Source organism: Anolis carolinensis, chromosome 4 (assembly GCF_035594765.1).
Source record: "Anolis carolinensis isolate JA03-04 chromosome 4, rAnoCar3.1.pri, whole genome shotgun sequence".
In the NCBI taxonomy this organism is placed as follows: Eukaryota; Metazoa; Chordata; class Lepidosauria; order Squamata; family Dactyloidae; genus Anolis; species Anolis carolinensis.
In genome coordinates this window covers 488,059-502,247 of record NC_085844.1, presented here as the reverse complement: position 1 = coordinate 502,247, position 14,189 = coordinate 488,059, and the positions used below count along the sequence as shown (strand labels likewise).

Below are 14,189 nucleotides of genomic sequence, written 5' to 3'. Positions count from 1 at the left end.
GTAACTCTATCGAAGAAAGAGATCAGATTAGTCTGGCATGACTTGTTTTTGGTAAATCTGTGTTGACTATTAGCAATGACCTCATTTGTTTCTAAGTGTTTGCAGACCACTTCCTTAATGATCTTTTCCAGAATTTTGCCTGGTATCGATGTGAGGCTGACCGGACGGTAATTGTTTGGGTCGTTCTTTTTTCCCTTCTTGAAGATAGGGACCACATTCGCCCTCCTCCAATCTGCTGGGACTTCTCCCGTTCTCCAAGAACTCTTGAAGATAATTGCCAGTGGTTCTGAAATAACTTCCGCTAGTTCCTTCAGTACTCTTGGGTGTAGCTGATCTGGCCCTGGGGACTTGAATTCGTTTAAAGAGGCCAAGTGTTCCTGGACAACTTGTTTCCCTATTTGGGGTTGGATTTCCCCCAATCCTTCGTCCATTCCGTGTTGCTGAGGTTGAAGATGGCTTTCTTTTTGTGAGAAGACCGAGGCAAAGAAGGCATTGAGCAGTTCTGCCTTTTCCCTATCCCCTGTCACCATCACCCCATCTTATCCTTGCAGTGGCCCTATCACCTCCTTTTTCCTCCTTTTTCTACCAACGTAAGCAAAAAAACCTTTTTTGTTGTTTTTTATGTCCCTGGCAAGCCTGAGCTCATTTTGCGCTTTAGCCTTGCAAACCTTTTCCCTACAGGTGTTGGCTATACGTTTGAATTCTTCTTTGGTGATTTCTCCCCTTTTCCACTTCTTGTGCATGTCACTTTTGAGCTTTAGCTCAGTTAGAAGTTCTTTGGACATCCATTCTGGCTTCTTTGCATTTGTCTTATTTTTCTTCTTTGTTGGCACTGTTTGCATTTGCGCCTTGAGTATTTCACTTTTGAAAAACTCCCATCCATCCTTAACTCCCTTGTTTTTTAATATCGGCGTCCATGGAATGCCGCTCAGTAATTCCTTCATTTTTTGGAAGTCAGCTCTCTTAAAGTCCAGAATGCGTGTTTGACTTGTCTTAGTTTCAGCATTCCTTTGTATTGCAAACTGCAGGAGCACATGGTCACTTGCCCCTAAGGATCCAACCACTTCAACTGTATTGATCAGGTCTTCCCCATTTGTTAAGATTAGATCAAGAGTTGCTGATCCCCTTGTTGCCTCTTCTACCTTCTGGACCATAAAATTATCTGCAAGGCAAGTGAGGAATTTGTTGGACTTTGTACTCTTGGCTGAGTTTGTTTTCCAGCAGATATCGGGATAATTGAAATCGCCCATGACTACTATATCTCTTCTTTGTGCCTGTTTGGTCAGCTGTTGACAGAAGGCTTCATCAAGTCCTTCATCCTGACTCGGAGGTCTATAGTAGACACCCACGACAAGATCTGTCGTAAAGTGTCGTAAAGCGGAAGAGCAGCAGGCTGGTTTCCGGCAGTGGTGGTGGCGGCGGTGCTAAGGAAGGCCTGCTTGTAGGGTAGGCCTCTGCGATGCTGCCGCTGCTGCCGCCGCTGGCGCTGGTATTTATCAACAATTTTTTTTTGGGGGGGCAGCAAAATTCAGGAGGGGTGCCAAAATTCCGGTCGTCTTACCTCGGGACGGTTCTGTATGCATGCACCTTGGGCCCTTTCACTACCTCTCTCATTTGCCTGTATTTTGCCAATCTGTCCCTTTTGTGCAACAGGACACACGTTCCTCCTTTAGGGAAGCTACAGCCCTGAAGGGTGTAGAAATTGCTCCCATTCGATGGCCTATGTGGTGTCTTCCAACTCTATTATTCTATGATTCTGTGATCCCAAGGCAGTTGAATCAGATGAGGCCAAGCCAGATCTCTCTCAGCTGCGGCAGTCTTCCTTTGAGTCCTTGTGGTCAATTCCCGGGTCCAGATCCCACCTCACTTCTTTGGGATCCAGTTCCAGACCCTCCAGGGTCCCTTGGGAGATGCACCCACCAGTCCTTGGACCCTCGTGGGGCCTTTCTTTCCCGTCCCTTCCCTTCTCCTGCTCAGAGTCATGCCAGAGTGGGCTGCCAAACCACCTGGATCTTGCCTTGTGACAGGAGCTCTGCAAGGAGATGGAGGCCAAGCAGCCGGCGTTCCACAGCCTCCGGGAAGCAGCGCAGCGACTGCTGTCCGCAGGGCCCTGTCCCCGGCCTTCAAGCAGTAGCAGCACGGAGCACAGCCTGAGCCTCCTGGAGCAAAAGTGGGACAGCGTGGCCGGGCAGCTGCAGGAGAGGAAGGTGCGGAGAGGCCTCTGGGGCTGGGGCTGAGTTCACCAGGGACAGGCGTGGGCCAACTTCAGCCCTCCAGGTGTTTTGGCTGTTAGGAATTGTGGGAGTTGAAGTCCAAAACACCCAGAGGGCCAAAGTTGACCGTGCCTGCCATGGAGAGAGATACAGCAGACCCCCCTCCCTCCCTGCCTGCCTCTCTCTATTCCAGGAGCAGCTCAACGAAGGCCTGGCGGTCACCACCGAGTTCCACTCCTCCGTGCAGCAGCTGCTGTCCTGGGTGGAACGGATGGAGGAGGCCCTGGGGGCCCTTCCCGCCCCCAGCTGTGTCTTGGAGACCCTTGCTGACCAGATCCAGGAGCAGAAGGTCAGTTTGAGCCAGGAGTCCATGGTGCCCCCAGGCCACACACCCACCCTTTCCAAGGAGCGCTTCCCGTGGCTTTGGCCTCCTGCTGGGTACTCTGCCGTGGCTGCTGGGCTTGGCTGCCCTTGCCCCAGGCAGAAGAAGAGTGACAGCGGAGTCCTGGGCACACAGGGGTGGTCCTGGATGGCCCTCGGCATCTCTCCCACCTCCATGATCCTCTGGTTCTAGGCCCTGGCCAAGGAGGCCCACGCCCAGAGCGAGAAGCTGGCCGGCCTGGAGGCGCTGGCTGCTCGCATGCAGGACCGCAGCACTGTCCAGAGCCTGGTGCTGAGCGCCAGGGAGCACCTAGCCAGGGTGGCCCAGCAAGTGGCCGAGAGGGGAGCGCTGCTGGAGGAGGCCCGACAACGCGCCAGGCAGGTACCTACCTTGCATTAAGGCCAGGCAGCGGGCACAGAGGACACTCCCTGGAGCCCCGCCTGGAATTTGGGGGGGGGGGCTGTCTTGGGGAGGGGGAGAACTGACCTCAGCCCCCCCCCCTCGGTCTTGCAGTTCAGTGAGTCCTGGCAGCTCCTCCTGGACTGGCTGGAAGAGGTGGACCTGGCCCAGGCGCTGCCCAGTGACGCAGCCGCAGGACAAGAGGCCATCCGGGCCCTTCTCGGGGAGCACAAGGTGAGTGACACAAGCAGGTGGGCAGACCTTTGGCCCAAGGGCAACCTTCTTTCTGGCAAATGCCAACTGACCCCACCCTCCAGATTCTTGGTAGTCCTGTGAAGTCACAGGGGGAGCCTTGGGGGCACCTCTTATTTATTTATTTATTTATTTATTTATTTATATCCCTCCCTTCTGACCCTGAAAGGGACTCAGGGCGGATCACAGAACATGCATATATGGCAAACATTCAGTGCTGTTGTACACAGAACAAGACTGATAATTGTACATATTTGGAGGTATATATATGGGTTTTTCCCATCTTTGGCAACTTGGAGGCTTGTGCTCAGTTCCGGCCATGGTGGGGTGCTATTGCTTCATCTCCCTACCGAAGAGCTTTGTTTGTAACTTCCTCCTTTTTTGGAACGAATCGCCAGCATTTCCTTATGGGTGCCTTAATACCTCCCTGCTTTTAATCGGTCCCTATGTCTACTCACATTTTGTTTTCGAACCGCTAGGTAGGCAGAAGCTGGGCTAAAGGTCAGGAGCTCATCCTTGACCTGGGCTTCGAACTGTCAACCTCTCAACTGACATGAAATTTTGCAGCTGGTGGTTTAACTTGCTGTGCTAAAGCCTGGCCCACTTCTCCCTCCGAATCATCGCCCTGGCTTCTTTCCCATCAAGGATTCCAGGAATGGGGGGGGGGGGGGGGTGTCCGTAGCAGAGGGTGCCCTGTGTGCATGTATGTGGGTGTGCGTGCATACATGTGCATACACCCATACCCTCTCCTCTCTCTCTCTCTTTTCATGTCCTGCCTTGGGCCACACAGGAGTTCCAGAAGGGTCTGCGCAGCAAGCGTCCAGTGTACGAGGCCACTTTGCGGAGCGGGCGCCTCCTCCGCGAGAAGGCCTTGCTGCCAGAGGATGCCCAGCCGCTGGAGGAGATGCTGCAGGAGCTGAAGGAGCGCTGGGGAGCGGTCAGCAGCTGGGCGGCCGAGAGGTAGGGCCCAAGAGTGGAGAAGGGGACCGGGGTGAGTCTAAGCTTTTTTCCTAGGGCTCCCCTGTAGCCTGGCTCATGGGACCCCCTTACAGTGACCCTGCGGCCTACCCATGGTTTTATGGTCCTCCTTCCTCCCCACCCCGTTGCCCACGTTTTGTACCTGGAGACAGGCCAGAGCGGCCAATAACTCTCTCACCTCTCCCTCTGGCTCTGGCTGTGGCTGGGCCTCTTCTGGGCCAGAGAAGGGCTCTCTGGAGCTGGCAGATGTCGGTGGTCCGGTGCAGAGGAGGGGCTTGAGGCCACTGACCAACTCTTTCTTCGGCAGGCAACGCAAGCTGGAAGAGAGTCTGCTCTTCTCCGGCCGCTTCACGGATGCCTTGCAGACCCTGATGGACTGGCTGTACCAGGTGGAGCCACAGCTGGCCGAGGAGAGCCCCGTGGCTGGAGACAGGGACCTGGTCCTCGCCCTCATGGACAAGCACAAGGTCCGCAGGGTCCCTTTCCTTTGGACTGCTGGGGGTGGGGTAGGGTGAGCAGAGGAGGGTCAGGTGGGGGTCCTCTACCAGGAGAGAGGTGGGGAGTTGAATTAACCTATGTTAGGACCAAGGGGCCACTGTTAACCCCATAAACTGACCCACAGCAGAATCAGAGGATGTGTTCCTCCCAGCCACCCCATAGATGTTATGAATCCCAAGGAAGTTTCATAGACACACACTTCCCTCCTCGGTGAGGGGTTCGACTCAATGCGTTCTTGGCCCCCTCCCACCCTTTGTTCCCGCCCACCACATGCAGGCGTTCCAGCGGGAATTGGGCCAGCGGGCGAGCTGCATCAAGGCGCTGCAGCGCTGCATGCGGGACCTGATCCGGGGGAGCGGCAGGGCCTCCTCGGGGGACGCGCAGTGGCTGCACAGCCAGGTGGAGGAACTGGGCCAGCGCTGGGAGCTCATCTGCCGGCTCTCCCTCTCCAAGCAGGACCGGCTGGAGGCTGCCCTCAGGCAGGCAAGTGGGCAGCCGTGGGGCAGCGGCAAAGGGCTGTGCGACCTCTCCTCCCAAAGGCCCGTCCTCTGGAGCCACTGCTGCCAGGGGTCTTGTTTCTCTGTGTTGGGAATCTAGTGAGCGGTTAGACTCAAAAATAATCCTCTTTTGGGGTGATTCTTAAAAAATACAGCAGAATGGCAGAACCACGTTTCATAACCAGCAGAAACTTGCGTGTGGTGAGCTTGGAGAGGCCTTTGTTCCTCAGGATGGCAAAGGATTGCAAAGTCTCCTTGAAAGTTAAAAAATCATTTATTGAGGTAAAAAGAAATCCATTGTAGATAGAAAAGGTTCTTGGGGCTAACTAGCTCACTAGGCTAGCTTCTAAGGAAGGTAAGAAGGTAAAAATAACAAAATATCTAAATAGCTACATTTTGCCAGGAGAGAGGGCAAAATGTGGCCTTCTCAGGTTGAAGACAAAGGAGGAAGAGAGAATGGCTGACCAAATGGTCTAAGCCTTGGGGCAATTAACATTCCAATAGATAGAGGAAGTTGCCTCATCCCTAAAGGGTCACATTACTACAACAACAAGGTGAGGAAGTGAATGCAAACAGGAAAGCAAGAGAGGGAAAACAGCAAAGGCCTATCTAGGCATGCTTGGGAATACAGAGAGGGTTCCCTCAGTCTAATCCTATCCTCTACCTAAGTAGTTGAGACTTCTGCAGTCCAGGATGACATCCAACACTCTGGAAGGGGACGTATCTGCAGCTGTTGGCAAAGGCACCTGGGCAGGAGCCATTTCTCTGGGGCTGGGGCTGGGGCTGGGGCTGGGGCTGGGGTGGGCCGCGAGCTGGGGCGGGGCTCCCGGTGCCCACTCTTGTCCTCTCTCTTGTGCTCCAGGCAGAGGAGTTCCACAGACTGGTGCACTCCTTCCTGGGCCGCCTCTCAGAGCTGGAGAACTCCATCAAGTATGGTGCCCTTCCAGAGGACGTGGCGGCCGTCCAGCAGAGTCAGGAGCACATGAAGGTGAGGCACCCACCCCAGGGCTGCCCCCAGAACCGTCCTGAGATAATTTTCGGGAGTGGGCGACCTGAATTTTGGCGCCCCTCCCAAATTTTGGCACCCCCCCCCCAACAAATTGTTGATAAATACCGGCAGCGGTGGCGGCAGAAGGCCCAGCCACCCATCCGCACGGCCGCCCTCCTGCTCTCCCTCGCTGTCCGAGGACTCCTCGCCTGTTGCCCGCCCGTTGACAGGCGGGCGGCCAGCAAGGAGTCCTCGGACAGCGAGGGAGAGCAGGAGGGCGGCTGTGCGGATGGGTGGCTGGGCCTTCCACCGCCTCCGCCAATGCCCCCGCCAATGCCACCTCGACAGCGCCCCTGCATGGTCTACGCCACAGGCGACTGCCTAATTCGCCTCGTTGTTGGACCGCCTCTGGCTGCCCCATTGCCTCCCTTTTTCCCTCTTTCCCTTCGGCTGGTCTGAGCCTGGCCTTTCCCTGCCTGACTGACCGTCCACTACCCGGCCTCCCCCCCCACTCTGTGTTGGCAGGAGCTGCGCCAGGGGCTGCAGTGCCAGCAGCTGGAGCTGGAGTGCATCGCTTCCCTTGGTGAGGAGATCCTGAGCGCTTGCCACCCGGACGCCGCCATCGCCATCAAGTCCTGGCTCACCGTCACCAAGACCCGCTTCCAGGAGGTGGGGCCACCCGTTTTGGCATTGCCAGCCCCAAGAGGCAGCAAACATGGCTGTTGCCCTCCAGGCCTGGAAACACGTATGACCACTGCACCACACAAGAGTCCAGGAATATAAGCAACCAGTTTATTGTAAAAACAGATTAAAAAACATATAAAAATCAGGAATAAGGAAGGAAGAGATATAATCCCAAAAGGTTTAGCAAAAGGTGAGAACCAAACAATAATCCAACTGTCTCATAAATTTCCAAAGATGACAAAGTCCAGGAACAGCCAGGAATCACAGATGCAGCATAAATCCACAATCAGGAAGATGTAACTAGTAAGACTTGAGGAGTACATGAACAGGAACACAGAAAACTTCCAGGATATATTAAATCTAAAATCAAGGCTTCACGAACAAGAGAACTCAGGTTTAGCTTCTCACTCTAACACAGCGTTGCCTGAACTACCTTTAAAGTAAACAACTTGCTGTTTAATAGACACCCTTCTCCCCAACCTTCCCACGTAATCTCTCAGATCAGCGTAATCTATTTTCAGCTCTGATTTGTAAACAAAGACATTTGTTGATCTCCGTAGCTACAGGTGGTTTCTCCTGGAAATCTTCCTTATCGCTCAACTCTTCACTCGAGTCCTTATCTGCTGTTGCTACTTCAAACTCCTCAGACTGGCCTTGAAGCTTTCCTAGCCAGTTTTCTCACAGAGAGAAACATCATCTCCCAGACTTGAATTCCCATTGTTTTGTGCCACAGGAAAGCCCACAATCCTCTCTAAATCACTAGTTAAACTATCAGCCTCTGGCTGAACTACAACAGTGGTTCCAACTGTTGGGAATTGAAGAGCCGTTAAGCTCTAATCACCCCCTTTATGAGGTAAATTCCCATTAAAATAGCAGAGTAGAATGCAGCAGTGTGAGTCTTGGAAGGCCTCTTTGTCTTCAGGAAGGCAAAGGGATGCAAAGTTAGCTTTAAAGTTTAAAAGCATTTATTGAGGTAAAAAGAAATCAATTGATGGATAGAAAAGGTTTGGAGCTAACTATCTAATCTAATCCTGTTCTAATACATATAGACGGATTAAAATAACTAAGCTCTAGGTAGCTACATCTTGGCTAGTAGAGGGACAAAGGTGCCTCTGGAACAAAGCAGGAAGCAGGAATGGCGACCAAGCCTCGTGGGTCTGTTCTTCTCTAGGGCCATAAACATTCCAAAGGCCAAATTGGGAAGTTGCGTCAAAGCCCTGGGAGAGATCACATTTCTAAAGCATCAAAGTTGACCTAAACAGGACATGAGTGAGGAAACAATAGTGAAGCCTAATCAAAGCATGCATGGAACTGGGGAAGGTGTCCCTAACTCTTTTTCTAGGCTTCCTATCTAACCATAGAGACTTAAGCAGTGCAGGATGACATTTTTCCAACACCAACAACAGGGAGGAAGGGCTGTGCTGACGTTGGGGCCCATGTTTCCTGTGTCTAGAGGGAGAGAGATGGATGCCAGGCAGCAGCTGACCACAGGGCAGAAACCCCAACTGACCCTTGTGTCCTGCCTCCCTGACAGGTGCTCAGCTGGGCCCAGCAGCAGGAGGAGCGGCTCCAGGCCCAGGGGTCCTCTCTGGCGGCAGAGCAGGAGGAGGTGGCGCGCCTCACAGACTGGATCAGGGCCGCGGAGGAAGCCCTGGCCCTGAGGGACGAGGAGCCCCTCCCAGAGGATGTCCTCCAGCTGGAGGAGCTCAGCCGGCAGCACACGGTGGGTGGTCCTCGTGGCAGAACAGAACACCCCCTGCCAAGAAGGCAACCATGTTCCCCGTGGCCTCGGCAGGGACACCCTTGGGTGCCAAGAGGAAGGGGCTTCCCCATGCCCAGGCCTTCTGCCCACCAACCCTATCTACACAGGTGCCAGCAGGGTCCAAGGCCAGAGGATGGTCCTTCCGTGTCTCCCTTTGCTGTGCTGGGCTGGAGGTGGAGACGGATGAAGAGGGCCACCCATGTGCCTTACGCGGAGCTGCCTCTCCCTCTAGGTCTTCATGGAGGAGCTGAACCGCAAGCAGCCGGAGGTGGAGAAGGTCACCAAGAGCTGCAAGCCCCCAGCATCTTCTGAACTGGGGGTGGTGCCTGCCCCACGCAGACTGGCTTCCCGTGAGTGCTCTGCCCCTCTGCCTTGACGGGTCAAGGTGGGAATGGTGCCACCGATGGAGCACCTGGACTGGCCTCTCACAGACCAGTCTCGCTGGGGTGGGAAGCCCATTGCCAGCTGCAGGATCTCCTGCAGAGGAGATCCTCACTGCCACATCCTGCCTCACGCCTTGCCTTGATCCTATTCCTGATCAAGATTAAGATACAAGATCGTGCCTTGATGGAGCAGAGGGCCTTATGGGGCTGTTGCAGTTCTTAATGGACCCATATGGGTTCTTCCCCTGCCTTTCCAAGGGACCACAAGCAGGATGGAGAGGACACCCAAAGGCCATCCCTCCTGTCTTTGAGGCTGAGCTCTGCCTGCCTTTTCTCAGGGCGCCGTGGTGCTGGCAGGCTCTGCCCCAGAGGCCCTGCTGCCCGGGTCCAGGAGGAGGAGCGCCCGGGGCCCCAGAAGCCCCTCCTGGCCCTCCTGGCCCACCGCTGGCAGCAGCTCTGGCTCCTGGCCCTCGACCGACAGTACCGGCTCCAGAACGCCCAGCAGCGCCAGAGAGAGGTACCGGGGGGGGGGAGGAGGGGGTGGAGGCAGGGTCCCCATCTTGGCAGGATTCAGGGGGATGGCCCTGTGTGCACTGCATTTACCTTGGGACAAAGCACCGGGGCAGAGGTTGCCAGCCGGTCAGTCAGAGGACCCCCCCCCCCAGGTCAGTCATCCTTGCTGACAGGGCAGGGTCTACTGTATCAACCCCTTTGTCCACCAGAAGATGACCCTAGAGCCAGGCAGGGGCCAGACTGACAACCCCTCCTGCACCCCATTGGCCAGGCTTCCAGAGAAATAGAGAGAGGTCTAGACTGGGCCCCCTTCTTCTTCTAAGGACTATCCTGAAAGTGGGCGAGGGCAAAGGAGGGGCTGCTAAGGCAAGGCAGCACATGGTAGCTCCACTCCCATGACTGAGTGCCCAGCATCCTGGGCTGAGGAGGAGAGTGGCCAAAGGGCCAGCCTTACGTCAGCCCCTCCTCACCCTGTCCACCCTGTTGCCCTCTCCCCTCTCTTCTCCCCCCCCCCGCACACAGCTGGAGGCGTTCTCCCGCTTTGACTTCGCCGTCTGGCGGAAGCGCTACCTGCAGTGGATCAGCCGCCTGAAGTCGCGGGTCCTGGACGTCTTCCGGGGCATCGACCGGGACCAGGACGGGCGCGTCTCCCTCCAGGAGTTCATCCAGAGCGTCCTTTCCTCCAGTGAGTCTGCGCAGGGACAGGGATGGGGACATGTGTGTCATGGGGGGTGGGTGTGTATCCTTGGCTCCTTCACAGCCTGCCCCATTGTCCATCCTTGCCTTCATGGCTGCGGGAAGAAGGCGTGGAACACCTGCTCCCCCACCCACTCACCCACCCATGCGTCTCCCCCTCCCCAGAGTTCCCCACCAACGCGCTAGAGATGAACGCCGTGGCCAACATCTTCGACATGAACAGGGACGGTTTCATTGACTACTATGAATTCGTCAGCACGCTGCACCCCACCCGGGACCCGATGCACAAGGCAGCTGATGCGGACCAGATCCAGGACGAGGTACAACCGCAATGATTCTTTATTCTTCTTGCACCTTGAGTGGGAGGGAAGGGCTCAAGGCAGCAGGAAGGAATGTCCTCTCCATCCTGGTTGTGGCCCCTTGGAAAGGCAGAGGAACGGCCCGATATGGGTCCCTTAAGAGCAGCAGGCAGAGAGGCCGGGCAAATGGCAGCTCAGCAGCTAATTCCCTCTCCATGGGACAAGGCCATAGCCTCACTCCTAAAGCCACCAAAGTGCATTCAGATCCAGAGTAACCGGTTCCGAAGAGGGTGGCCGAGGGTCAGTTGGTTTCTGGAAATCAGCCCTCCCCACAGAATTGGGGCTCCCCAACAGAAGGACAAATGCTCCGGTTAGCCGCCTGGAGTCCTCATGCAGCAACCATTCAACCACTGCAGTGACGTCCCATTCAGGCAAGCAATGCGCTAGATTTTACAGGAAATGTTTTAACGTAAATAGAGTGAGAAATGCCACGTGCAAAGGAAGGGGCATTAAGGATTCTATTGCAAACAGACATGGGCTAATGAAAGACACTGAAGAATAGGACTTATGGATCAAGTAGCCCTCCCCTTCCTGTGTCGCCAAGTGCAGGGCCAGAGCTGGCCTCCCTCTGAGTGACCCCCCCCCCCCGCCCCTGTTTTCCTGTGTTGCAGGTGAACCGGCAGGTGGCCCAATGCAGCTGCGCCAAGCGCTTCCAGGTGGAGCAGATCAGCGCCAACCGGTACAGAGTGAGTCCCTTTCGGCATTCCTTCCTCCTCTCCCTCCCCTCTTCCTGCTCCAGAGTGAAGGAGCCTGCCCTCTCTGTGGGGCATCCATGGCTGTTTCCGGGGGGGGGGGGTCTGGGCCGGAGGCGGCTCTTCCTGGGCTGAGCCCTCCAATGCCAGAGGGCAAGCTGTGCCCTGTCCGTAGCCCTTCCCTCTCTTTGGGGAGCCACCTGGAGCTTTGCGGGCACCCAGCCCCTCGCTCCCTGCCCCCACCCCCACTGACTACCTTCTTCCTGCCCCCCGTTCTAGTTTGGGGAGTCCCAGCAGCTGCGCATGGTCCGCATCCTGCGCAGCACCCTGATGGTGCGGGTGGGAGGAGGCTGGATCGCGCTGGACGAGTTCCTCGTGAAGAACGACCCCTGCAGAGGTGAGTAGCATGACCGGGGTGATGGTGCTGTCATGAATACTTTTTAAACAGAGGTACTTCTTTTTGCAATTTCCAGTGTGGGAGGGTCTATCACAACTTTTACACTTTTGCACAAAGAACAACATTTGACTTTTCCCATCTTTGGCATCTTTGGAGGCTGTGCTCGGTTCCGGCCACCGGGCGGTGCTGTTGCTCTATCTCCCTGCTGAAGAACTTTCTTTGTTTGTAAACTTCCTCCTTTTTCTGATTGTAACACACAGCCTAAATAATAATAATAATAATAATAATAATAATAATAAAACAACTTTATTTATACCCCGCCACCATCTCCCCAACGGGGACTCGGGGCGGCTTACATGGGGCCATGCCCAAAACAATACAATATAAACAGCATATAAAAGAACAGCAATACCTCTCTGCTTCAATGCAGTTCCTATTTATCTACTCACCTTTGTTTTCGAACTGCTAGGTAAGCAGAAGCTAGGCTAACAGTCAGGAGCTCACCCTGACCCGGGCCTTGATCTCTCAACCTTCTGGTTGGCAAGATTTATTGCAGCTTGGGGATTAACCTGCGGTGCTAAAGCCGACCCTTCCTGGCCCTTGTCTCTTCTCCCCCAAATGTGTCCACAGTGAAGGGGAGGACGAACGTCAAGATCAACGAGAAGTACCTCTCGGCAGACCCTTCGGGGGGCAAAGGGGGCAGCAGCCAGTCGGCCCCCGCCTCCAAGGCGCTCTCGCCCAGCAGCTCCAGCCTCAGCCTCTTCAGCAGCGCCTCCGCCCCCAGCAGCCCCCTCGGCAGGAAGGTCAGCCAAGAGTTCTCTCAGCCAAGGGGGGGGGGGGTCCAGTATCAATGAGCCCCACAGCACGACCCAGTCCCTCTGTGCTTCGCTTTCAGACGGTTTTGCGCAGGACGCGCTCCGGGGACCGGTGCCCCCGCTCCTCCTGTGCTCCTCGGGAGGAAGACGGGGCCGGGGCGGCCTTTACCGGCCTGGCGCCGGACGGAGAGGACCCTCAGGCTGAGGCCGGACCCCCAGGTGAGGAGCCCCCGGGGGAGAGCTGGCTGGGATTAAAGCAAGGAGTATGCAACCAGAGAATGATGACTCTGCCTCATCATTGAGATGGGAGGAGGGGATAGAGCAGGCAGGGGCAAACTTGGCCCCTCCAGTTACTTTGGACTCCAACTTCAGCTGAATTTTCTACTCACAGACGCAAATGTTTTCGGGCTGCTTAGGTGGGCAGTAAGCTAGGTCATTAAATGGTTGGGAGCAGAGCCGGTCCAACAATGAGGCCAATTAAGCTGTTGCTTCGGGCGCAAAACATATGGGGGCGCAGTCGAGACTGCTTTTTCTGTTGATTTCTTGTAAAACATGATGTTTTGGTGCTTTATTTGTAAAATCTTAATGTAATTTGATGTTTAATAGGCTTTTCCTTAATCCCTTCTTATTATCCAACATTTTCGCTTATCCAACACTTTTATTTTTCAGTGATTGGTTTGGGGGGGGGCGCCAAAATTCTGTTCGCCTACACTTGAAAATTACCTAGGGCCGGCTCTGGATGGAAGCTCAACCCTGACCCAGGCTTCGAACAAAAAACCTCTCGGTCAGTGGTGATTTATTGCTGCTGGCCACTAACCAGCTGCACCACAGCTTGGCCCTGTCTGTAGCCTTGCTACTCATTGAGGACTGGAAACTTGGTGACACAAGAGACGTGTGCCGTTCAGGGATGTAACGCAACAGGGTGCCTTTCAGTTCCAACCGTTGTCTCCTTCCCTTCCAGACCCGCCTGGAGAGCCCCCGCCCTGACGGACGACAGAGCTGTGCCTCTGAGCCGGAGGGGAGGGCCCCTCCCTCCTGAGAACCGGCCGCAACGCTGCCTGCCTGCCTGTGGGGCCCCTGCCTGGCGGCCCTTCCTCCCGCGGGACCCCTGGAAGGAGGGGGGGCGGGAGAGCAGCCGGACCACCTCTCAGAGAGCACAGAGGGGGTGCCGGTGGGCCTGCTCCACACAGTCCCTTGCACACACTTGCCTTTGGCCACCCTTGCCCTTCACTACCCTTTGTGCCGGGGGGGGGGGTCTGGGGGGGGGCTTGGGGCCACTGGCACTCTCCAGCCTCTGCTTCTCCCTGCGGGGGCCCATGGAGAAGGAAGGAAGGAGGGGGCCTGGGGGGGTCAGGGTCACGCTCACTGGTCCTCGCCCCCTCTGCGCCCCCCCCCTCCAAGGGCCAAGTAGGGCTGGGATATCTCTCTGGTTGGGGCGGTGCTGCCTCCCCAGGAATAATAAAGACTTGGAGGTTTCTGTATCCTGCCTGCCTTTCTCCCTCTCTCTCTGCGGGGGGGGGGGGGGGTGCCTGTTTCAGTGGGGGGGCATGTAGGGTGGGAGGGAGGCACGGGGGGGGGGGGAAGGGAGGGAGTTGCCTCAGGGCCGTAGCCAGAAAAAAAATTCGGGAGAGGTTTTGAAAATTTCGGGAGTGGGGGGGGGTTGAACCCCTAGCACCCCCTC

At 55.7% G+C, this 14,189-nt stretch overlaps 1 protein-coding gene across 1 annotated transcript in view; it reads left to right on the top strand.

Annotated features, from left to right (window-relative positions):
• Positions 1-13,989, top strand: part of plec (plectin) — a 309,701-nt gene extending 295,712 nt beyond the window's left edge. Inside the window, exons 56-74 of the mRNA XM_062979321.1 lie at positions 2,028-2,207; positions 2,407-2,562; positions 2,788-2,976; positions 3,109-3,228; positions 4,037-4,206; positions 4,532-4,691; positions 4,999-5,209; positions 6,086-6,207; positions 6,733-6,876; positions 8,426-8,614; positions 8,886-9,003; positions 9,375-9,553; positions 10,072-10,234; positions 10,411-10,565; positions 11,216-11,290; positions 11,576-11,693; positions 12,324-12,496; positions 12,589-12,727; positions 13,470-13,989. Coding sequence (XP_062835391.1) covers positions 2,028-2,207; positions 2,407-2,562; positions 2,788-2,976; positions 3,109-3,228; positions 4,037-4,206; positions 4,532-4,691; positions 4,999-5,209; positions 6,086-6,207; positions 6,733-6,876; positions 8,426-8,614; positions 8,886-9,003; positions 9,375-9,553; positions 10,072-10,234; positions 10,411-10,565; positions 11,216-11,290; positions 11,576-11,693; positions 12,324-12,496; positions 12,589-12,727; positions 13,470-13,495 — 2,787 coding nt within the window. The 3' untranslated portion in view covers positions 13,496-13,989. The remainder of the gene's footprint in view (positions 1-2,027; positions 2,208-2,406; positions 2,563-2,787; positions 2,977-3,108; positions 3,229-4,036; positions 4,207-4,531; positions 4,692-4,998; positions 5,210-6,085; positions 6,208-6,732; positions 6,877-8,425; positions 8,615-8,885; positions 9,004-9,374; positions 9,554-10,071; positions 10,235-10,410; positions 10,566-11,215; positions 11,291-11,575; positions 11,694-12,323; positions 12,497-12,588; positions 12,728-13,469) is intronic.
• Positions 13,990-14,189: the final 200 nt, after the last annotated feature.